The sequence below is a fragment of the Dendrobates tinctorius genome, unplaced genomic scaffold (assembly GCF_039654945.1).
Source record: "Dendrobates tinctorius isolate UK_male_01 unplaced genomic scaffold, ASM3965494v1 ptg000064l, whole genome shotgun sequence".
NCBI lineage: Eukaryota > Metazoa > Chordata > Amphibia > Anura > Dendrobatidae > Dendrobates > Dendrobates tinctorius.
In genome coordinates, this window is record NW_027361732.1 from 42840001 (window position 1) to 42866778 (window position 26778).

General features: G+C 37.6%; 1 protein-coding gene across 7 annotated transcripts in view; it reads right to left on the reverse strand.

The window, feature by feature from the left end:
* Window positions 1-26778, reverse strand: part of DACH1 (dachshund family transcription factor 1) — a 502896-nt gene that overhangs the window by 153227 nt on the left and 322891 nt on the right. For 2 of the 7 annotated variants that reach the window (XM_073580365.1, XM_073580364.1), the window contains exons 4-6: window positions 20858-21061; window positions 15430-15602; window positions 6905-7070 (exon numbers count right to left, since the gene is read on the reverse strand). In XM_073580365.1, the coding sequence (XP_073436466.1) occupies window positions 6905-7070; window positions 15430-15602; window positions 20858-21061 (543 nt within the window). The remainder of the gene's footprint in view (window positions 1-6904; window positions 7071-15429; window positions 15603-20857; window positions 21062-26778) is intronic. The other 5 variants (XM_073580370.1, XM_073580367.1, XM_073580366.1 and 2 more) reach the window with 5 other exon arrangements.

The window sequence follows — 26778 nt, forward strand, 5'->3', positions numbered from 1 at the left end:
ATCTGTCCTCTCAGTTAATCAAGTAATGGACCAATTTTAATTGATAATTAGATCCAGCGATTGAAGTCAGCGAGCCTTGATTACACAATCGGTCCTTATATATTGGACTTTTTTGTGAGAGTGAGTTGGTTACTGTAAACTTTTTATATTAACACTATACAACCAGTATAACAAACTGATTTCTAACCTTCCAGAACCTCTCTTAAAAGACAGCCACCACCTCAAGACAACGAAGATTTGGAAGAGTGGTGAGTGTAAAAATGTGCAGCCAAGGCCAAACTCATCAAAGAAGCCCTAAAACAAGCCTAGACAACATCCAATTAATTGCAGTCCTCTCTAGTCTTATTAAAAAGGGGTGACAACATGGTATTTTCTGTAGCGTTGAGACTAATTGAAAAGAAGATGAAAACTACTGTAATCCCATAAAAATGTTCATCCACTACATAGATGTGTAATTTTGGGAAGGGTTCCCGGCAAGCTGCAGTACATGTGCAGTGGAAGAAGTGACTCAGGAGCTGGCTTTCTAAGCTACTGCTAAAACAAGTAGGATGGTAGCTAACTGATTAGATACTGCTGTCAATGTTGGCCACAACATCTAAGCGGTTAAAATGACGCTGCCTATGTATGCAATAGGATGCAATAATGCACTCAATTTATTTGTGTCAATTATAGAATTGATCAAAAATAAAAAAAATAAAAAAAAGTTTTATAATATACGTATACTGCTCAAAAAAATAAAGGGAACACTTAAACAACAAATTGTAATTGCAAGTCAGTCACACTTCTGTGAAATCAACACTGATTGTGATTCAATTTCTCCTGCTGTTGTGCCAATGGAATAAACAACAGGTAGAAATGATAGGAAGGTCACTAACATCCATGTGTCTGCTCAGTAAGAGTGTTTAGTGTTCCCTTTATTTTTTTGAGCAGTGTATATCAGAATAAAATTTTAAAAATACGGTACATTATTTATTTCTTGTGCAGTTATTTGGTAATGTCAGGATTGTAACAACCCAAATTGTAAAGTTAGTATTTTTAATCAATCCCTACACATAAGCAACCCCAAAAGATAGATGTTTAAAAAAAGAAAAAGAAAAAAACTGCCACACTTTTTTTAATTTCACTTAAAAAAATTGGAATTGAAAGTGAAAATGTAAATCCCGAAAAAAATATAGATTTGATACCACTATAATCATAAGGACCCACATATGTTTACACATAATTTAATGTATACCTTGAGATAAATGCTGTAAAATATATATCTACAGTATATACCTATTTTTTTTAATTTTGTCTCTCAAACAATGGAAAAAAAAGTGATTAAAATGTCATATGTATTCCAAATTGGCGAGAGTAAAAACTAAAACTTGTCCCACAAAATAGCCTTCTCATAGTTTTGTCAACACAAATGGCTCTAAGAATATAAAAAAAATTTTTTAAAAAGTGGTTTTATTGTGCAAATATATTAAGAATTGAAATTTGTCTATTTGTATCAACCTTCAGAAAACATTTTACATTTCATTTGTACTCCATAGAGAATATCATAAAAATATCTTTATATGTGTGTGTGTATTTTTTAATAACACTTTACTATACCCCAAAAGGAGTTATTAAAAAATATAATCCTGAAAAAAATACTGGACAGGCAATAAAACTTAAAAAGCAAATACAGAATTACAATAAGAACATCACATTAACAGACATACATGGGGTTAATAGTATAACATCATCTCTTCACTAGAGGATACTGACAGACATTAGATTAAGAACTATAGTGATAGGTAAAATCATGGGGGTCAATTAATCAAGTCATTTTCTCCAGAAAACTGACGTGTACTGCTTGAAAAACCACAAACATTTTACGCATCTTAAAATGTGCAAAAAATGTGTGTCTTTTTGTGTTTTTATACAAGTCCATGCCAGCTCAGCCAACTTTTTTGAAAAGTTGCTGGATCTTAGATGGAAAGGAGCATGGTCAAGAATGTCCAACAACATCATCAGATTTCATACTGTAAAAGTAATAATAATAACAATCTTTATGTAGAGCATGTTATGAAAGAAATGCACTTTTCTGAACGCGTGTGCCAGCGCTGGTGCAAGGCAATTGAAAAATGTATCTTAATTCAGCACTTTATTCATTAAGCCTGTCATACAAAAAGCCAATCTAAATGAATAGAGGCCATAGCAGCGAGTCTACATCAGAAGAAAAAAGTTTTGAATTAATCTAGTCCAATGAGAGATGCATTGGCTGAACTTGAAATGACAAGTTTAGGTAAGAAAACCTATCAGTGTCTGAACTTTAACCCCATCATGACCTTGGATGTATAAATTTTTATTCTGGATTTTTTGGTAGACAGCAGAATTCATGGTTCCATTTACCACAGCAAGTCTTCCAGGTTCTGAAGAAGTAAAACAGCCCCAGACTACCACACTACCATCACCATATTTTACTGTTTGAATGATGTTCCTTTTCTGAAATGCTGTGCTACTTCCAAGCCAGATCTTAAGGGACATACAACTTCCAATAAGTTCAATTTTTGTCTCATCACTTCACATAGTAGTCTCCCAAAAGTCTTTGGGATCATCAAGATGTTTTCTGGCAAACCTGAGATAAGCCTTTATGTTCTTATTGCTCAGCAGTGGGTTTAGTCTTGGAACTCTGCTATGCAGACCATTTTTGTATAGCCTCTTTCCTATGGTGCAGTCATGAACACTGACCTTAACTGAAGCAAGTGAGGTCGGCAGTTCTTTGGATATTGTTGGTGGGTCTTTTGTGACCTCTTGGATGAGTCATACCTCTGCTATTGGGGTAATTTTGGTTAGCTAGCCACTCTTGGGAAAATTCAAGACTGTTCCATGTTTTTGCCATTTGTTAATTATTGGCTCTCACTGTGGTTTGCTAGAGTCCCAAAGCTTTAGAAATGCCTGCCTAACCTTTTCCAGACTGATAGATCTCAATTATTTTCTTTCTCACTTGTTCCAGAATCTTTTTTGATCTCGGCATGATGTCTAGCTTTTGAGAAACTTTTAGTTTACTTTAGTTAGTCAGCTCCTATTTAAGTGATTTCTTGATTGAGAACAGGTGTGGCAGTAGTAATCAGGCCTGGGTGTGGCTAGGGAATTTGTACTCAGCTTCCCAAAGATGTGATAAATCACAGTTAATTTATATTTTAAGGAAGGGGGACAATCACTTTTTGAAACAGGGTCCTGTAGATTTGGATTTCTTTTTCCCTTAATAATAAAGACCTTCATTTACTTGTGTTATCTTTGTCTAATATTTAAATTTGGTGATCTGAAACATTTAAGTGTGACAAACATGCAAAAGAATAGGAAATAAAGAAGGGAGCAAACACGTTTTCACACAATGACAGTCCTTCTATGTGTAAGTGTGCATGTATTCACTGTCTCCATCCATCCCTCACTCCCTCAAGATGGCTGGACCATCATTGTAAGTACATCATTGCATCTCCCCCACCTCATTGTAGATTGTAAGCTCTCGCGAGCAGGGTCATCCTATTTTTTGCTTTAATTACTGTATTGTTAACGTTGTTACTTATGACTTATGTTTGGACCTGTTAAACTGTAAAGCGCTGTGGAATATGTTGGCGCTATATAAATAAAGATTATTATTATTATTATTATTATATGTATTGTACTGTATAAGTTTAGGCAGCTGTAAAAAAATGTTTCTAAGTGTAAATGTTTTCAAAAGTAGAAGTGTTAGATGTTTAGCAATTTAAAAGAGAATATTTCTTTCTCTTTAGCAGTGGGCACAGGAGTTAGCTGCAGCAGCCAGCTGCTCAGCCTCTATCGTATATACCGAGTACATATGGTACTTGATTTAGATTTCTCTTCTGTCATCTCATTATGCACTTTGTTAATTAAAAAAATAATCTATTAAAACTTTTAAAAGTGTTCTTACTTTGCAGCATTTTTTCACCTGCTTAAAACTTCTGCACATTACTATCAAAATATACAGTTCTAGTTTTCCAAGTCCAATATCTCGCTTTCAGTTTGCTGATTATGTAGACAATGTAGCATTTGCTAAATAGTTTTATAGCAGGAAACATTATTACCACTTATAGTGTGTACAAACTCATAGGTTTTTGCAGTACTACAAACATTTATGAACAGTGCACTCACTGTTTCACACCTTTAGATCACAGCAAGGCTAAGTTCACATGACCATATTTTCGGTGTGACAGAACATAGACAGCACTCAAACCAATGTTAATCAAAGGAGCAATTCAGAGAAGCGTTTTTTTTTCATGGACCAAATCTGCACGTGAAAAAAATATCACAGAATGCACTAATTTATTTTGCATTTTGGATTAGACTACTGCATTGAAATCTATGGGTGTGAAAAAAAATCATATTCCATACCCAATTTTTACCGATGTATTCTTATTCTTTAACATTTGAAACTGTATTTAGTTTTGTAAAATTTAATATCCGCTGTTTTATAAAAACTGATTGCACACAAATTGCATACAGATGACAGACAAGAAAAAAATTGGCCAAGTTTTCAGGATGAAACACAGTAGTTGTTTTTATATGCTTGTGTGAACTTGTCCCAACAGTGAGAGCACAGACCACTTTTTACTGCTACAAAGCATAACTGAATGCGAGAATAATACAATATTCACCTACAGCTATTATGAAGACATATATGTCTCTATGGTTGTAGACTAAGGCCAGGATTCATCTAGACTGGTGTGCTTGAAAGACTTGATGAAGAGTGCACTGGAGTAAAGTGTGCCAAATTCTATAAGAACTGTGCACCTATTAGTGAATTTGGTGCGTCTTTCAGCTGCCGTGTGCGTATTGGACCGGAAATACACTTTTGTAATAATTTATGCCACCTTTCAAATAGTTAATGGAGCTGGTCAAACTGGTTTAAAAATGTCAACTTCACAAATATTCTATGCCAAAGTTCTGGCAAAAACTGTTTGATGACTCCTGGCTTTCAGTAACATTCCCTTCTTTCTGTCATTAGTTCTTAACAAGCCAATAAAATGTGTTTTATGAAGAATTAGGAAGCCGATGGAGGAGAGAAATAGTCATGCAGAGTAATTGGAGAATCCAAGCCATTGTAAAAGAAATTTAAGTCTATGTTCACACAGAGGTTTTTTTGAGACGTTCAAATGCTACATATTTTTCAAGTGAAAGCTGCTTAAGGAAATGCTCTTTCCTTCCGGAATTTTTGGAAGAGATTTTATTTTCCTGAGCCATTGTGGAAAAGTTATTTTTCTGAAGTGTTTTATTTCAGTAGGATAGGACAGTGGCTGTCCTAGGGAGTGGATTTCAATAGGACTCGCATCATACCTTTTTCCAACTTCAAGAAAAAGCGCTGAAAAAACCTCAGCAAAACGGATTTGTCATAGAAAATGAAAAGGTAGAGTTTTCCAAGTATTTTTGTATTAATCGGTCATGTCGTTGCCTTTGAAGCTGGTGCCAGCGCTGAGTCAACATCTTTGGCTGCACTTGATGGCCGATTTAATCAGCCATCATTTGCCTCTAACAGCTGCAGTTGGATCCGAAATCTACCTGCGGTTGTTAACAAGTTAAATTCCGTTGCCAATTACTGACAGCGGCATTTAAAACGCGCTGGCTGAAAACGCATCACAAGCCCATGTCACATGGTCTCAGGGTGCTGATGTTTTGTCAAGACTGTCAGGAGTCTGCAGAAGACCCCTGTGCTTGTCATTGTGAGCCTCCTATGAATGCTTCAAGTCTCCTAAGGGGACTATTAAATAAAGTAAAAAGTGAAAAAAAAAGTTTTAAAAAAGTTTTAAAAAATGTAAAAAAAATAAAAAATCATAAAAGTTCAAATCACCACTTCTTTGCCCCATTAAAAATAAAACAATTCAAAAAAATTAAATATACACATATTTGGTATTTCCACATTTACAAATGTCCAATCTAACAAAATGTAAGTAAATTATCAGATCGGTAAACAGTGTAACAAGAAAAAAATCAAAACGCCAGAATTAAGTTTTTTTGGCCGCTGCAACATAGCAATAAAATGCAATAACAGGCAATAAAAACATTGTATCTACCCCAAAATGCTATTAATAAAAACATCAGCTCAAGCTAAGCTAAGATCACAAAAAATTAGAATTTTACGGGTCTCGACATATGGCGACACTAGTACAAATCGTCCCACAAAAACAAGCCCTCATACGGCCATATTGACACAAAAATAAAACAGTTATGACTCTTGGAAAAGGGAAGAAAAAATGAATACCAAAACAAAAAAATCAACCGAGGGTGCACACTGAGTTTTTCAAGCTGAAGACACTTCAGGAAACTCTGGCTTTTCTTTCTTAAAGCTTCTTTTGTGACAGTTTTGGCCACCAGTGGTTGTTCAGAGGATTTTCCATGGTTTTAATGATGTCTTTTTACTCTAATATTCCAGTCTTTTTTTTTGAATATTGAACAAATTACTATGGTTTCAAAAATGGTAGCAGTCTGCTCAGCTTACCCAGTACCTTATACTGCAAAATTTAGAGCACCTACTAAACAGAAGACACCAGATGAAGAAAAATGAAACTTCTTTTATCCACTTAACATTTTTAGAAACCTGAAGTGGTTAAAAGACATTCAACAACATAAACATATGACAGCAAGTCAATTTTCCACAGAAATGCAAATTTTCATTCTTTTGAGAATTTTCTGACTTTTCAGGCAGTTTCCGCTGTGAAATCCACCTGAATAAAATGCTGTGTGTGAATTGCTTTAAGTGGGTTTTGAGAGGGATTTTGGGGTGGTTTCAATCCCAAATCTCCTGAAATTCTATATGTGGACACAGCTTAACACATCCCATTCTACATGTTGTACTTAAGTGATTTATAACCTTCTCTTTGTAGCGCCAAATGAAAAATGAATAAGATTGCTTGTTTACTTTGGAAATGTATAGAAGTACATGACATACGAATTCTATCCGATGAACTTTCAGTCCGTGCAGGAGAACTAGAAACACTGCTGCTTCTGTGAGATGAAGGGTGACTGCCTGGTCTTCGACCATCTTCCAGAGAAGGTGCAGGCGAAGGACTATCTGGAACCCGTTCCTAAATGTTAGAAAACACAGTTAATTGATTACATTAAAAGGGCACTTAGAAAATGAGAATCTGATGTATATGTATGAATAACTTTTTTGCTTTCTACAATTAGAGAGTATTTTATATTCTAATGGACTAAAAAATTTAGAACCCGATTCATCATTTGCGGGTTTTTTAAGTCACTTATTTTTACTTGTGGAACTCATTGCCATTTCTTGCTCCAAGTACTTCAAAATGACCCATGTGAATCATGAATTTTGTGCAAACTTTTTTTTGCATCTGATCCTTTCTTGTGACTTTATTCAACCAAGAGTCACAGTTTACAAAATAGTGGAAAATTTGACATAATATACTGTATATACATATCTTCAGAAAATCATTCTGGGGAAATATTGAGTACATTTGTGGCAATTTTTTTTTACAAAATTGATGAATCAATGAAAACACTTGATAACACCAAATTCGATCCACAATTGCAAACATAACAAAAAGCAAACTTATACAGTGGGGAAAATAAGCATTTGATACACTGATGATTTTGCAAGCATTCCCACCTATAGAGAATGGAGAGGTCTGTAATTTTTATCATACGTAAATTTCAACTGTGAGAGACTGAAAATAAAAATTACAAAACCGCATTGTATTATTATTAAAAAATTAAGTTGCATTTTATTGCATGAAATAAGTATTTGATCACCTACCAACCAGCAAGAATTCTGGCTCTCACAGACCTGTTAGTTTTTTTTTCTTTTAAGAAGCCCTCCTACTCTGCACTCATTACCTGTAATAATTGCACCTGTTTGAACACATTATTTGTATAAAAGACACCTGTCCGCTCACTCAATCTATCACACTCAAACCTCTTCACGATGGCCAAGGCCCAAGAGTTGGCTAAGGACACCAGGGAGAAAATTGTAGACCTGCACAAGGGATGGATTGGCTACAAGACAAATAGCAAAGCAGTTTTGTGAGAAAACATCAACTGCTGGCACAATTATAAGAAAATGAAAGAAACACGAGATGACTGTCAATCTTTCACTGTCTAGGGCTCCATGGAAGATCTCGCCTTGTGGGGTAAAGATAATTTGGAGAAAGGTCAAGAATCAGCCCGGAACTAAACAGGAGGACCTGGTCAATGAACTGAAGAAAGCTGGGATCACAGTCTCAGACATGACCATTAGTAACACACTATCCTGTCATAGATTAAAATCCTGCAGGGCACACAAGGTCCCCTGCTCATGCCAGCACATGTCCAGGCACACTGGAAGTTCATAACTGACCATCTGGATAATCCAGAGGAGCCATGTGAAAAGGTCATGTTGTCAAATGAGACCAAAATTGAACTTTTTGGTATCAACTCCACTCACCATTTTTGGAGGTAGAAGAACCCAAAGAAAACCATCTCAACCGTGATGCTTGGGGTGGGAAACATCACCAACAACAGCATTTCAAGGTCCTGGTGTGACCTAGCCAGTCTCCAGACTTGAAACTCAATGTTGCCCAGTGGTGGCCCTGAAACCTGAAAGTTCTGTATAGACGAGTGGGCCAACATCCCTGCTCGAGTGTGTGCAAACTTGGTAAAGAACTACAGGAAACATCTGACCTCTGTACCAAATATTAAGTTCTGTTTTTCTATTGTGTCAAGTGCTTATTTCATGCAATAAAATGCTAACTTTGTTTTAGATTCTTTCTCTCACAGTTGAAGTGTACCTACAATTACAGACTTCTCCATTGTTTGTAGGTGGGAAAACTTGCAAAATTGGCGGTGTATCAAATATGTATTTTCCACTGTATATAATATTCTTTTTTTTTAAAGCTGTAAATTAAGAGAAGAATTAGGCACAAATGAAAAAGCAAAGTAGTGGACAAATAAGAATTGCAAATGCAGTAACAAATCTGGGCCATAGTTGCAACACAGAATGTGCTTTAACTAAGTATGCAAATTATGTTTCTTATTTCTGCGTTTTAATAAATTTAAGATTTATTAGGAACCCCTGAAATATCTGTGGATCTGCTGCTGAAATAGACTGCAGTGTTTTATAGTGCCGTTTTGTAGATTTTTCGATTTTTATGGCTAATAAGGTAATAAAATATATGGAGTTATATTTGGCGTAATCCTTTCAATTGCAAAAAAATAAAACATTGTAAAATGCATGAAAATATCCCACTCTATGTCTGCAGCATGTGCAGGTCATGGCAATCATACACAGAGTGATTCATGACTGTCAAGCTTGGCTATCCCAGCCTGTTACAGCTCCTCTGCTATTCACCCATCTCATATATCTAAACATTCTATTACAAAAGGACATCTAATGCTCATCTCATTTCAGAAAGGGCAGATTCAAAAAAATCTCTCAGCATGAGGCCAAGGCAGCTACATAATACAACCCATAAAACCATGTATAGTTCTCAAAATGTAATTTCAGACAGGTTGACCTAAGGTACTACTTTCTTAGTATCATTTTAAAGCTATTTATAATCGCTATAATCTGAATAGTATTTTCCATTCTGACAATAAAAGTAACCTTTTATTTATTCAGCTTTTCATGTAGCAATCTTATTCAAATCTTTATATGCCCTCACAATGCATTCTTGTCTATTCAGAAGTCTCTGGAAGCTGTGTCTTAACAATGTAGAAAAAAGAATTATACAAAATGTTCTAAAGGATAATTCTAGTTCAAAGGTATTATTGAGCATACTACATTGTATAGAATGCATATCTTATGCATGGCATGTCGTACTTGAAGGTGGCCTTTATCAAAAATGCGTAATGTAAATTATATAAACGAATTGCTAAAACATATTTTGTACTTTGTTTATATTTATTTGCTTTTTCTGTATAAGACACAGCAAAAGAGATACCATGGTATAATAATATTCATGTAATGCATGTCCAGTGCAGATACTTGGTGTAGGCGCCCACGCCATTCCTGACTAGAGATGGGCAAACCCGCACAGTAAAGTTCGACGTCCATACCAAACACCTACTGTTTGGGCACGGACACTGAACAAGGACTTCACCAGGAAGTCCGTGTTACTGTTCGGGCTTGGCTGCCCGAACACCGGGTGTTTGCCGCCCTGTCATGTGCATGACAGTGCGGCAAACACCACTTCCAATCGGTGGTGAAATCATCACTGCTCCTGCTTTCTGACCGGTGGTGATGATTTTACCATCGATCAGAAGCGGTGTGTGCCGTGCTGTCATGCACATGACAGTGTGGGAAACACTGGATATTCAGGCCCCTCATTCAATTGAATGGGGTCCAGGTTTGGGTACTGTTCTGGTAACTGAACCTGAACTTTTTGTACCTCTTCAGCCGAACCTGCTGAACCCGAACATCCAGGTGTTCGCCCCTCTCTATTCCTGACAGATGCTGGTTGTGGTATTCATCCGTCATCTACCTGTAAAAGGTAGATTACTGATGTTAACCCCTTAAAATCTGACAGCAACATTTCTGGCACGAGATCCCGGAGAAGTGCCACTTACAGGGTCATCACTCTCCAGCCATAATGACAAACCTGTGATTTCCAGCCACAGGCATGGCTTCATAGGAGACTGTGATTTTAGATATATATTGCAATAAAGTGTTATTGCAGTACATAGAAAAGGTGATCAGGTCACAGGTTTAAGTCCTCAAAGGGGTCTAAAAAGAAGTATAAATAAAAAAACAGTATTGCTGGGTCTGTAAGAGTTCAATCTGATAAAATACAAAAATTATTCAATCTGTATGGTAAATGCCATAGAGCAAAAAAAAAAAAGTATAAAACACCAGTATTACTGTTTCTCAATCACCACACCTCCCCCAAAAATGAAATATAAAGCAATCAAAACATATCCAAACATGGTATAAAAACATGTCACTTTGCCATGCGTAGAACAAAAAATATAGATTTTTGTTTCTACAATGTTCTGAATTTATTTCACAGCTAAAATAAAAACAAACTATAAGGCCAGTATGATTATGTTGATACCAAATTACCTTCTTGGTATCAACATACGCTAATCATACTGACCTGAAGAGTCATACTGTGGAGTGATTTAAACCACACAATGAGCAACGCAAAAACAAAAATGGCAAAAATGCATATTTTTGTATTGTTTTCTTTTTCTTCTGCCATTTCACCGCATTTTTCCAGCACACTGTACAGCTCTGGAAATAAGAGGCCACCACATCAAAACCAGGTTATTCTCCAGACTTGAACCCCATTGAATACCCCTGGAATGTAATCAAGAGGATGATGGATAGTCACAAGCCATCAAACAATGAACTGCTTAAATTTTTGAGCCAGAAGCAGTGTGTTAGGCGTCGGGTTTCTGGCGCTGCACAGCAGATATCCCGAGCCTTGCCTTCGGCGGTCTCCTATTCCTCTCCAGTCGCAGAGGAGCCTGCTGAGCAGACTCGTCAATCCCGGCGCTCTGCTCAGACCAGCTTTGTGGGTTTGGTTGCTGCTGCCACCTCTGGTCCACTTATAGCAACGCATGTTGGTATGCAGCGAACAACTCGACTAAGTCCTCCTTTCGGTCCACTGAGCATGCCCATGAGACGATCTCCCATTGGAGTTCGGAGGTCATATTCTCAGGTCCTTCTCCAGCTCGGATTGGATCACCAGGAAGGTCCCGGAAGGATGCTGCTATAAAAGGTTCACATGGCCGCTCAGCCATGCGCTAGTATAGACTCTTATTGTATATTGTGTTAGTTATTGTGTTAGTGATGATGGATGCATGTATCTGGTGACTGACTCATTATGACTCCCGTCCCATGGATACGTATGGTATAGGGCTATAGAGTTAGAGTCAGCACCTACTAGTGGCTTGGTCTGCGCCACAGTGCTTCCACATCTCAGCACCTCACTCAGTGCCATATGGTGCCCTCCAGAGCTGGGCACCTTCAGTACCGCATTAAGCAGCTGCATCCACCCATGCGACGCCGTGTGCAAGTCTAGCGCTTTCCTCCATTGTTCCTAGTGGTTAGTGGCGTCCGCCAGAGCGATGCAGTTCGCACATAGTGTGCTTTAGTTATTTAATTTGTTTCTTCGTGGTCCCACTGTTGCGGTGCCGAGCACTAGTGTGACTAGATGGACTCTAAGGCTGAGTTCACACGTGGCGGTTTTTTCGCGCTTCCGCGGCGGTTTTAACCGCTCGATTTTGCCGCGAAAGCGCGAAAAATAAGCATCCCATGCATTCCTATGGGATTCTGCAATGCTGTGCTAATGCTGCGGTTTTTACCGCGGCGGAATCATTTCGCGGTAAAAAACGCAGCATGCTCATTAATTTCGCGGAATCGCGGTGATCACGCACCCATAGGAATGCATTGTTCTGCTTACTTTCCGCATGTGGCTGTGCACACCATGCGAAAAGTAAGCAGAACATTTGCAGATGGTACCCACTGTCCGGAGGAGAGGAGACTGTCCTCCGGGCTTTGGGTACCATATCCCTGTAAAAATAGAATTTAAAAAAATATTGTTATTCTCACCTTCTGACGTCCCGCACAGCTTTCCCGCCTCTCTTCATGCTCCCGGTCCCAGTAAGCCTTTGCAAGCGATGACGTCCGTTCTCGCGGGATCGCGAAGTCTCACGGTCATTCGCGTGACGTCATCGCAAATGACCGCGAGACGTCATGATCCCGCGAGAACGGACGTCATCGCGGTAATTGTCGCAAAGGATTACTGGGACCAGGAGCGTGGAGAGAGGTGGGAAGGCTGCGCGGGACGTCGGAAGGTGAGAATAACAATATTTTTTTTTATTATTATTTTTTACATTCTATCTTTTACTATTGAGGCCGCATAGGCAGCCTCAATAGTAAAATGTTGGTCACACTCGTCAAACACTATGTTTGACGAGTGTGACCAACCTGTCAATCAGTTCTCCAAGCGATGCTAAAGATCGCTTGGAAAACGCTAGCAATTCTGCAAACTAATTACGCTTGCAAAATGCTAGTTTTTCCACGGCAAAATTGCGGGAATTTAAAATGCGAATTTCCCGCGGAATGGAATTCCGGAATTCTCGTGGTAATTTCCGCAAGAGTTCCGCTACGTGTGAACCCAGCCTAACCCAGTGTCTCAGGGGTAGAGTTCTGAGAGTTTATACACCAGTGCTCACTCTGACGAGCTCTGTGAGCATAAACAGGCTGCGACATTTGTGTTTGGTGGTTGGGCGGCTCTGTGAGGTAACAAAGTCCACCTATGTACACACTAGGTGGAGTTAACCCTGTGTGTTCCTCTACTGTACCGCCATATAACGTACGCCATTACCGAGCAGCATTTACCATCTCTGCACGGTGAACCCCGGGGCTGCGAACGCACCTAATTACCTTCCTTATTATTTGGTGCATTCCGCCAGCCCGTAACACAGTGTGATAGACTGGTGGAAAGCATGCCAAGACAAATGAAAGCTGTGATAAAAAATCATGGTTATTCCACAAAATATTGATTTCAGAACTCTTCCTGAGTTAAAACATTAGTATTGTTGTTTCTAAATGATTATAAACTTGTTTTCTTTGCATTATTTGAGGTCTGAAAGCAGTTTTTTTATTTTGACCATTTTACTTTGTCAGAAAAAAATACAAAATTTATTGTTTGGAAATTCGTTGACATGTTGTCAGAAGTTTACAGACTAAAAGAACAATTTACATTTTACTCAAAAATATAAAGAGAAAAATCAGACAAACTGAATATATGAAAGTGGTCTCTTAATTTTTGCCAGAGCTGTATAGTAACATGAGTCATTCAAAAATACAACTAATCCTGCAAAAAACAGGCCCTCATATAAAAAAGTTAAGAATCTTGGAAGAGAAAAAAAATCTAATGTGCAAAATGGAAAATATGTATACATAATTCCTTCCCTTCTTCCAAGAATCATAACTTTTTATACATATAAAGTACTGTGCAAACGTTTTAGGCAGGTGTAGAAAAAAAAAGAGAAATCTACATCAAATCAAATTATTGTGACCATCATTTGCCTTCAAAACAGCATCAGAACACGAATTCTTCTAGGCACACAAGCACAGAGCTATTGAATGAACTCAGCAGAGAGGTTTTTCCAATTATCATGGAGAACCAACCACGGATCTTATGTGGATGTAGGATTTGCAAATCCTTCTGTCCATTAATGTAGTCCCAGACAGACTTGATGATGTTAGTATCTAGGCTCTGTGGGGCCACTTAATAATTTCCAAGCCTCTTTGTTCTAATTTACACTAAAGATAGTTCTTAATGACATTGGCTGTATGTCTTGGATTACATGATCAGACAGAAGAGTTTTGCAAGTCTACATCCACAGAACATATGTGGATAGTTCTCCAAGATGTTTGGTACAACCTCTATGCCGAGTTCCTTTGAAAACTAGGTGACAGTGTACCTAGAAGAACTGATGCTCTGGTGTTGTTTTAAAGGCAAAGAGTGGTCACACAAAATATTTGATCTAGATTTCCTTTTTGTTCAATAGCTTTCCTTTTTTTAATTGTTAAAAAACTAAACAAGTAGCATTCCTACTTTATAACACTTTTTCCACAGCTGTCTCCAACTTTTGCACAGTACTCTTTATGCATATACAGCTCTGACCACTTCCAAATGTATATTTTTGAGTAAAATGTAAATTGCTCTTTTAGTCTATAAACTTCTGACATATCTCTAAATTTCCAAGCAATAAATTTTGATTTTTTTTTTTTCTGAAAAGGACAAATGGTCAAAATTAAAAAAAAAACAGTGCTTCAGACCTCAAATAATGCAAAGAAAACAAGTTCATTATCATACAGAAACACCAATACTAATGTTTTAACTCAGGAAGAGTTCAGAAATCAATATTTTGTGGAATAAGCATGATTTTTAAAAACAGCTTTAATGCATCTTGGCATGCTTGCCACCAGTCTTTCACACTGCTACTGGCACAAAAATTTAAGCAATTCTTCTTTGTTTGATGGCTTGTCACTATCCATAATCCTCTTGATTACATTCCAGAGGTTTTCAATGGGGTTCGGGTCTGGAGATTGGGCTACCCATGACAGGGTTTTGATGTGTTGGTCTCTTAATTTTTGCCGGAGCTGTATATTTACAATCTTCGTTTCAGAAATTAGTTCAGATGTAGAAAGAAGAGCAATATGGTTGCTCATGATTTGTGGAATACGATCACTATTCACGTCTTGGACATGTGTTCTATAGTCATCAGCATACTTCCTGTATATTGCAAAACAATATATTGCAAAAGTTATGTTGCAAAACAAAAAGGATTTGTGGCAATTGTAAAGGAAGGAAATAATTAGGGTGCACACAACCAAAGAAATAAACATAAAATATTTTTGTTGAAAGAAGTGATAACTTCATGGTAAAAGCAAAATAACATAAAAACCATATAAAAATATTACATAATTACCTTTATTACAGATGTTTCAACCCTGGATGGTGGACTTTGTACTTGTGCAGCTGCAGCCATATTAGCAATGGTACTGAGGTGATTCATCTGGCTCATCGCCATTGTAACAGAAGCTGGAGGTAGGCTTACAGGAATTAGGGGATGGGGCATCATCATAAATGGAAGTTCCAGACCTATAAATACAGATCAAAGAAAGTCTTTAAAGTATATGGGACAACTAATATTCAGGAATAGTTATATTTCAATCAAATGTACTGTATAAACTTCAACGAATTGCTGAATAGCAGCACGTGGAAATTGCTTTGCCAGCCAACTGAGCCCTACTAAAATTCTCAAGAGCTAAAAACTCAAATAAAATAAGGATAGCCATTGTATATTCTTTCCATGTTTCCCAGTACTCCAGTTTCCTCCCTCAAACCAAATGCTGTACATACTGATAGGGAATTTAGATTGTGAGCCCGATAGGGTCAAGGATGATAATTTCTGTTCAGCATTGTGGAATATGATGGAGCTAGATAAGTAAGCATAAATAAGAAAAGAGAGGATCAGTTCCAGTCTACAAAGAAGAAACTATGTCATAAGTGTATTCAAAGAGTGGGTTAGTGAGAAAATTTACGCCACTGGTATTGACATACAATATCATTGGACTTTTCTTCATGATTGCTTCTTTTTTTTCATAATTCAGGGCTTTTTCAATTTATACAATCTCTTTTTATTAGATAGGTCTCAGAAAATAAGTTGATTTTATGGTTCCCAGAAGATACATCCCCAGGGATCAACTGTCGAGAAGTCTAAGCAAGTGATTAATTCCCACAGCACCAGTGTAAAATGTGGGATACACTAAAGAAGAGATACTCCTCTTTGGTATCTCAGAATTCTGGAGATTCTCATGGAGATTTACAGTTCACAAGGCAATGAGAATGACCACTTTCCCATTAGAGCATCCTGCTATCATTTTTAGACTTTTGTAAGTTGACACCCAAGTTATCATGATTGGAGGTACACTTAAAGGGAACCTGTCAGCAGGATTGTGCTGAGTAACCTACAGACAGTGTTAGGTCAGCGCTGTTATACTGATTAAAATGATACCTGGGTTGATGAAATCCGTCTTGTGGTTGTTGTTTAATCTTTATTTGTAGTTTTCAGTTATTGCTATGCTCGTGCTCCAGGGCAGCCTGTGGGGGGGTCTTCATGTGGTGCTCTGCTTACATATTCATCTGTATGGCTTCTGACACGTCACTGATCCCTCAGTGACCTGCACCCTACTTTAGTGAATACAATATGTTTTTAAAAAAATTAACTTTCCGCAGACAGGTTCCGGCAGCGGCGCCTGCACTGTAGCATAATCACTTCTATAATGTTCATTTAATAACTTTATTTGGTGATATAGTTTTATTCAGAAAATGAAAAAATCTCTCTCAAAATGGAACCGGCCGTGCCTGCTTATTAGCATCTATCAGCAATCCAATAGATGCCACTGCGTAGGCATTGTTGGCGCCATTTTGCTAGAGAAAAAAATTGTCTCCATCAAGATGGCTCCGGCGGTGCCTGCGCAGTACCATCTATGAGATCGCCGATAGATGCTACTGCTAAGGAGCGGCCAACGCCATTTTGAGAGAGAATTATTTTTTTTCTGAATAAATTTATATCACCAAATAAAATAATTAAAAGGACATTATAGATATGATCATGCTACCACTGCTGGTGCCTGCCTGCTGAATGTGATTTTTGTGTTTTTTCAAAACATATTATATTCATTATGTAAAATAGGTGGCAGGTCACTGAGGGATCAGTATGGCAAAAAGGCACGTCACTCCAAAGATTAGTTATGGGGTGCACAGAAAAGGATACCAGTCCCAATCAGACAAAAAAATATTCTGGCATTCCCAGATGCAGAAAAAAATGACGGATTCATTTTATTCACAGCTTGGTAATCCACAAGATTTACATTATATAACGTTTCGGTCACAAACTCTTGCAAAGACTCGAGATAGACCCCGTGTACCTTGGTAGCATGGGCTAATGAATTAAAGCTTCTCATGTGGAGCTGTGATATAGATGTAGTCTAGACGTTATGCGCTGAAAGGTTTGTGCAGTTATGTTATAAGAATATGCGCTTATTACAAGGTACACGGGGTCTATCTCGAGTCTTTGGAAGAGTTTGCATGTCTGAAGAAGGTCAGGAAAAGTGACCGAAACGTTATATAATGTAAATTTTGTGGATTACCAAGCTGTGAATAAAACAAATCCCTCATTTTTTTCTGCATCTGGGAGTGCCAGACTATTTTTCTTTGACTGAGGGATCAGTGACCTGTCAGGAGCCATACAGATGAATTTAAGCAGAGCACCACATGAAGACCCCCCACAGACACGCCCCGGAGCAAGAGCATGTCATTAACTGAAAAATGAAAATAAACATTAAATAGCAGCCACAAGAAGGATTTCACCAACCAAGATATCATTTTAATCAGTATAACAGCGCCAACCTAACACTGTCTGTAGATTACTCAGCACAATCCTGCTGACAAGTTCCCTTTAAAAATTGGAGCCATAATTAGTATATCATGATACACCGGTGACAGCATTTTATATTCTCCTTTTTAGCTTCAGCTGGTTTACTTGAAGAGAAGTAGTATGATAGACCATAATGTCATACAATGTACAGAATTCTTACTTTTAGAAAACTAGACATTAAAATCAATTTAATATGTAAACAAAACATTCAAAATCAATGGTGTTGTCCAATATTATTTTTTTTTCAAAAGACAGGGAATGAGATAATATAATATCAACCTTCTAAAGGGATTTACCACCTGCATATTTATTAGAACACATGCATGCTCTGCAAAATAACAAAATCAGTTAGCATGAAATGATGTTGTGACTGCAGCATTACACTGTTGCATCCACTCACCAGTAGTTGGCTGCAGTCATGTAGTTGTGATGTCACCGCTGAAGTCAAAAGAATTCAGAAGTTTCAACGAACAGCCAGCACTGGAGTAGCAAGAGTTAATAGGTGAAAAACCCAATTAAAGGGAATCTGTCACCCATTTTTTGAGATATCATCTAAAGATATCATTGAATTGTGTGTCACCTAAGTATTCTAGTGGTACTTTAGATCCCCCTGTCCCCACACGTTTGATGCATAAATACCTTTTTTATCACTCTTCTGATTTATGGAAATTGCCGCAGTCCGGTCCGATGGGCGTGGCTTATTCCCCCCCCCACCTTGGCTTGCTGGATGTAATTTCTTCTGTGAAGATCACAGATGTCGTTGTTTGTTCACGCCTGCGCATTGATAAGGCCATTCGCGGTTGCGCAGTATGCTTTGCCCAACTGTGGGCAAAGCATATAATCGCTACTGCACATGCGCCAGTATTTTTCCCTGCGTCTATGACCCGGAAGTCTTCATATGATTATATGCTTTGTCCACAGTTGGGCAAAGTATACCGTGCTAGCACGAACGGCCTTATCAATACGTAGGCGCGAATAAACAACGGCATCTGTGATATTCACAGAAGAAATTACGTCCAGCAAGCCAAGGTGGGAGGGGGGAGGAGAATAAGCCATGCCCATCGGACGGGACAGCTACGATTTCCATAAATCGGAAGAGTAATAAAAAAGGTATTTATGCATCAGAGGTGCAGGGACAGGGGGATCAAAAGTACGACTAGAATACTTAGGTAACACACAATTCAATGATATCTTTACATGATATCTCAAAAAATGGGTGACAGATTCCCTTTAAGTAGCCTCTATTCAACTGTTTCTCACTGCTTCAGTCCACAACTGTTCATTGGTCATCTAAGCATTTGATTGTTGGTGCCAGTCAATGAACTTATCACTGATTAACTTGTGGGTTTAAAAGGTAGGTATCTTTATCACTTCTTGCCTTTTGAAAAAATGTATGTACTTTAAGACACCTTTAATATTGTGTCCACTTTTGAGACTTATGCATAAATTTAATGTTAATTAGATTTGTAAATATATTGTATTATATATTTTACACTGATCCTGAATTGCAGTCAGTATGCTAGCCAGAGCTGTATTCACAGTTCTGCTGGTTGTCAATGAAAATGTCACCAAGCCATATCTCTCCAAAAAATGTTAGGCTCCTACAGTGCAGTAGAACATTTATCTTTCTCTGCATCAACGAACTTTACGATTCCTGGTGAAAGCTGGCCCTTACAAAATCCAAAACAACAGAGCACACTGGGTCAGAGTCTGCCAGGTACCTGGGTGATTTAGGATTAAGCCTCCTATTAAATAATGTAAAAAATCTACAAATTTAGAACAGAGGAGTGACGTTCATCTCCTATTACCTGGTTCAGTACTAGAGGCAGCACAAACTGTATCAACATGTGCCTCCTGCTGGTGCAGTGAATGTGGGTGACACATACAGTTTCCATAAGAGCACAAGGATCTTCTCACATCATATACAGTTTCCATAAGAGCACAAGGATCTTCTCTATCACCTATAGTCTAGAGACTGGAAGTGATATGCAAGGGATTGAACACTTTCTGGTGCCTAGCAAGTTAGATAAGCAAATAATAATTTTTTTTTTTGGGGGGGGGGGCAATCCAGAGTATTTGTCATGATCGAATGTACTTGTATGAACTAAACATGTAAGTAAAAAAATCACATGGTATCTATAAACAGGTGAAACCATTTTTGGGGCTGAAACCCCACTCAAAATCCTCCATGTTACAACTGATTAGCAAGCTGCCTGCCTTCCCATGTCAAAATTTGTATCATGGATCTAGAGGTCTACCATACAGACAACATGACCCTTGGAAATGCATAGGAGGAGCATATGGCAATGATCAGTTAATGACTGATCCCTATTCTTTGCCACTAGAAATTTCAACTACCATCAAATGTTGCAGCTCTTAATGATGTTATTGAACCAGACATTAGTTTTTACTATAAGCCTTGTGGCCCAAAAATTCTCAATTTTTCATACATTAAAGGTGTTTTTCACTTTCAGGAAAGTGGACCCCAAACACTGTGAAATGATTAAAATAATAAATAGAGCAGGTACTCTCCTGTATCAGGACCAGTACATGGCTCCATGCTGGTGTTTGGGTCTCTGTATTCTGGCTACAGATGAGACACCATATTGACAGTGTGCATCACCACTGCAGTCAATCACTGAGCTCAGCAGCTCATGCCATCTATCTTAGCACAGCCCCTGAGCTCACATACTGGTGAACCATTGACATGATATCACCACTGCAACCAAAACATTGAGAAACAGACGGCGGTGGGGAGCCAACGCTGCACCCGAGAGGGTGAGTTCCTGCTCTGTTTCATATTTTAGCTATTTTATAGCATCTGAGGTCATCTTTCCTGAATGTAGAAAACCTATTTAGGCAATAATTACATAAAAAAATTATTATTATTTTTTTAAGGTTCCAGTAAAAGCACCTGATATAATTTGTTGCCTTAAGCGGGATGAATGGCAGCATGTCATACCATTTGGCAGAAGGTGATTCTTTTGTAGAGAGTTGAGAGGATGAGAAACTGGAAGGTTATGCTGTACAGGCAAGGTGGCATAGTTAACAGAGGCTTGTGATCCTTGGGTAGGGAGAGACTGAAGTTTTTCTTTCTCCCAAGAACCATCACTGCTCCCTGTAGAAATGAATATACATTGAATTGAATTTAGGATGTTTTAAATATTAACAATATCATGGAATCAACATATTTTCTTTACTTGAAACGGTTTTCTGATGCATTTAACAATAGAGAGTAGACTAGGTCTCTCTCGACACATAATGTTCCTATTTTTATTTTCATATTTAAATTATAGTATTATTTCTTTCATAGCCATATATAATAAATATATATATTGATGTCTGGACAGAAATATACATTCCATATTTAATCCTCATTAGATTGGGCTTATAGGAGACATGTAACCTTAGGTAATATCTTATATATGTGAACATGCGTTTTTTTACGGTACTCACTAAATGTACAACTTCATACCATGAGAAATGGCTAGTAAACAAGGAACCTGAGCATATTTCTAATTGATAATGACGTGCTCATGTTTACCCCAAAATATAAGGAAATTACAGTGGACTGAAAAGTGTAATACATCATGAAGCTTGATAATGGTCATTTTCCCAAAGACAGGAATATAGAGTTAAATTTATCATCAAAATCTTTTTTTGCATCATCAATATGGAGTTTTGCACTAAATTTACAAGCACATTGAAAACTTACAAATAACAGCAAAACAAAGTGACAAACTCATTATGCTGCACTTTTAGAATCATCCACTTTATAATTGAGTTACATGTTGTACAACATCTATAAATTTTGAGTATCTTAAAGGGAATCTGTCAGTAAGATCAACCCTCCAAAGCCGTATATATGGGCATGTAGGTCATAGGAAGCTGAATAAAATGATATCTTTGTATCTGCTATCCGATCTTTTACTCCAAAGAAATCCATGAATTTCTTATATGTAAATGCACTTTTCAGGTCTATGGGGGGGCATTACCAGTGTGATATGTAATGTCTGCTCTTTGCTCTCCTGATCTCACTGCTGAGCTATGAGTGATTATATCTGACACATCTGCAGGTTCCTCTCAGCTTCAGCTTCCATTTCACAGGCATACATTGAACATTGTAGCAATACAGCAGAGCTGTGAGAGCTGCAGCAAATGTCTTTGTTATGAGACAAGGTTCAGTTCTACTTTTCTGTGTTAGTTACATGTCTCACACTCATAATGCTACCTTTCATTTAAAATAAGCTCTGGAGGCAGAATCTCACACTGTTCAGTTTCCGGCTCGTAGTCCGAACAGCTCATTTACATATAAGATAAGATATCAATTTGATCAGCTTCCTATTACTTATATGCAGATATAGACAGCTTAGGAGGGTTCATACTACTGAAAAATTCCCTTTAAAGTGGATCTGGTCTTATTTTATTCCTGTTGTTCAACTGAGTATTCTGTTTGTTTTTTTAAATTGGCCATATGGTTCCAGAAATATGGGCCTTTTTATTTGGTGCTAATATTTAGAGTCTGTACCAAAGGGGCTTGGCTCAAAGGGTAATAATGAGGAATAGCAGTATAGACATTCCCCCAGAAAATCTGAGTCATGCCCCCTTACTAAAGACCAAAAAAGCACATAAATGGAACCTGTCAGCAGGGTTGTGCATAGTAACCTACACACTGTCAGGCTGGTGCCGATGTACTGAATAAAATGATACCTTGGTTGATGAAATCTGTCTTGTGGCTGTTTCCTAGTCTTTATTATCAGTTTTGTGTTAATAAGATTCTCGTGCCCTAAGGCGGGGCTGGGGTATGTGGTGCTCTGTTTAGGTATTCATAATGCAGACGGCTGACAGGACACTGATCTCTCAGAGACCTGCCCCCTAATTTGCAGTTTGCATAATGAATACCATCAAGCACTGAATAAAAAATGCTTCCACAGGCAGGTGCCAGCCGTGGCACCTGCGCTGCAGCATAATTGCGTGGTTACTGTGCACTTAATCCCTTTTGCAAATTTACTTGGACGAGGAAAAATAGTCATTTTGAAGATGGCGCCCGCCGTGCCTGCGCAGTGGCAGCTATCGGTTTGTATAGATCCAATAGCTGCTGTTGCGCAGGCGCTGGCAGCGCCATCTTGCTGGAGAAATAAAAAAATATTCTCCACCAAGATGGCGCCACCCGGGCATGTGCAACAGCAACTGTTGGCGATCTCCGTGAGCTGCTACTGTGCAGGCGCAGGCAGCACCATCTTGGTGGAGGACATTTTTTCTCTTCTCCAGCAAGATGGCGCCAATGGTGCATGTGCAACAGCAACTATCGGATCTCTATACAAGCCGATAACTGCTAATGCGCAGGCGCGGCAGGCGCCATATTCAAAATGACTTTTTTTTGTGAATCTGCAAAAGGTATTAAGTGCATATTAACCATATGATTAAGTTGCAGTGCACCTGCCTGCAGAAGCATTTTTTTTTATTCAGTATGTGATGGTATTCATTATGTAAACTAGGGGGCAGGTCACTGAGGGATCAGAGACCTGTCAGCAGTCTGCATTATGAATACCTAAATCAGAGAACTACATACATGAACCCCACCTTAGGGCACGAGAATCACATTAACAGAAACCTGAAAATAAAGATTAAAGGACATCCACATGATGGATTTCATCAACCAAGGTATCATTTTAAGCAGTATATCGGCACTGACCAGACAGTGTGTGCAGGTTACTATGCACAACCCTGCTGATAGGTTTCCTTTAAGAAAGGACCACATCTCTGGCACCATATGGCATATTTAAAGAAAATAAATGGCATACTTATGGCAGCTGCAGGAATAAAACAAAAGCAAAAATTTATCACTTTAAAGGGAATTTTTAGTCAAAATATACCAATGACTTATCCACAGGATACTTCTTCAATATCATATATGTGGGCAAAAATGTATCAGCTATTATAAGCTCTGGAATGGGTTGGATGTTGCTGCACTGCAGTACTTAGCAGTTGCCACTACACGTTGAATGCAGCTGGACAGTTGTTCCCCTTTCAGTGTGCTCAATATGTTTACTTACAGATATCCGATCATGAATATCTTGTGACCAGACAACCCCGATAAATGAATATAGAGAAGTAACACTGTAGATTGGATATGTACTTTGACTTTTATGTATGAGTTATTTCCAAACATGGTCTGTGATCTGTACAAAGTTTAGTGTGACGAGATTGGGGAACATGTAAGCTATTTTCCAAATCACCTATGTGAATAAAAATAATAATAATAGTAATTTTAAATTATATAGAGCTAAAATATTACGCAGCACTTTACAATTACTCGGGGACATGTACAGAAAAATAAAAACAATACAATATAATGCATCTCAACAGTTACAGGAGGAGTGAGGGCAGCTGATCGCAAGCTTACAATCTATAAGAATAGGTGATGGACAATAATGAAATAATGACTGAAAGGAGATCTCTACTGCATAACAATTGCTAATTTAATATGAGGCACAGATGTCATAGAGAATTTTTTTATAATGTACACAATGAAAGATAAACACAATTCTCGAAATAATGTTTCCTGATGATACATTCCTTATAACCAGAAGAAATATGAACTTGACAAATGATCAAATATTTAGCGATCAAATGTTTCCTACATCATAATTTATCTGATTAGTCTACTAGCTCTGACACTAGCCCTGACTCATTTCTATCAACATGACTTAGATTAGGTTATCAACTGTTAGAATAATCTTTTCTACAGATCAAAAAGAGTGACATACCTACAGGTAGCTAATCATAGTACAATAAAACAATAAAATATTTATTTTGTATTACGCCCATGTTTTTTTTTAATGTGGTGCTTTAGATCCAAATAAAAAAGACCTGCAAAGTATGCAAATTGCTACATTTTATTGTCTGTAATACATAAGCAGATTTGGCTATAATACAACATTCACATTGTCATTTACATGTTCTTCTAAAATGCAACCTCTGAGCATTTTACCCTAATGAATAAATGAGTTTGTCCTTTATGTATAAAATATAGTTTATATTTGTTGCAACAGATTTTTAATAATAAATGATTTTAGGTTTGCTTGAACATATTCAATAAAGTGTGATTAATTTGGTTTTTCAAAAATGCAAACTAGACATTACTATATTACTTTGCAAAATGCACAGCTTGCAACATTATTGTCTCAGTGGGATCTTAAATTGAATTGTAAAATGTGTCTTATTTCCAGTTTGATTTATGTAAGAAATTGCAGAGGATAATGCCCTTTTTGAAGTTTCATTGCTTCCTGAATGAAAAAAATAGTACTCAAGAAAGCATGTTATACAGAGCTGTAAATTACTGGAAAGCTGTAATGTATATTTGTGACAAGGATGTCATGTTCCCATGTTTGATTTTTATAACTTGTTTTTTTTATTGCTGCTTTGTGTTATGGCACATGATATGATGATTCCTACAGTACACATGTTCAGTGGTTTTATTGCTGTAGCCTAAGTAATTACAAAATCTCTTTCTACTCTAAAAAAAGGGCCTTCCGGTGCCCTAAGAATTAATCTATGATACCATTTAACTTAGGTTTTTGAAGTAAATATCACTAGATAAAAGCCAGCTGCCTCTGTATAATGGCATACTTGAATGAATGTAACAGTGTTTGAAAATGAGTACAAATCTTCTAAAAAGCTTCATTTCCATAAGAAAGCTTAGAGATCTACAAAAGAATAAATTCTGAAACAGAATTAACCAGTGGAAAGCAGAATATATTAAGGGCCAAACAAATTTGCACCTTGTTTGTATGGGCAGGCTGTTACTTCTAGCTTATAGGTGGATATCATTATTGTCGGTGGCCAAGAGTAAGATATCCTGAAATGACACGCAGTCTTACAAAAATAGATAAGACAGTACAATTGTTCTCATTTTCAAGTAGAAGATTTAGCAAAGACTGCTCTCGGGGCAACTAGCAGTTTACAGTGGTAGCCAGTATTCTGTTAATGGACAACTCTTGGAGGATTTTGTAGCCACTGTCAACTGTTTTTGCAAAATACTACCTGTCACAAACTGCCCTGACTTTCGACTGACAAAACCTACAGGGAACTGTCGGGGAACAAAATTTTGAAGGCTTGTAAAATATGAGTTCACGATAAACTGTGTAGAATTTCATAAAATAGTTGTGGTTTTAACAAAAAATGAAGTCTTGGATAGAAATTATTCTGTAAACCAAACCCTAATGCATGTACTACCTTCTAAATATACAATGAGGATTCAATATATCCAACAATAAAACCTGTATAGACTTAACAAAACATTTTTTTTATAATTTTGTCTAGCATGTAAAGTTAGGAAACTTTGCAAATCACTTTATTAGGAGATTTGCCTTCATTCTTATAAAAAATATTATGCAAGTGGATTATGTAAGTGGATTCCAAACCCCGGCTTATCCCCAGTCTATTTGTTGGAGCTTGACAGCGGCATTTAACATAACAGCCGCAGGTGGATCGAGATTCCACCCGCAGCTGTTAGGGGCACATGACAGCTGATCAGATCAGCCATCATGTGCCGGAAAAGGCTCGGGCTCAGCGCCAGAACATGCAGCAAAGGGGGGATTTACAGGAGGTGCAAACCACGTACATTTTATGGCATGTACAGTATAACAATTTATAATGTTAACTACATCATATAAGTTGCAATTGATGCAATGTTTAATATCATAACTGTTGGAATTATTATGGTTGGAAAATGTTTGGGTAACCATGTTATGTAGGCATGTCCTGCAAAGATTACTACTGTACTTGTAAAATCTGCCGTGTGTAAGCCAGGTTTTGTTTTTAGTCCGAGAG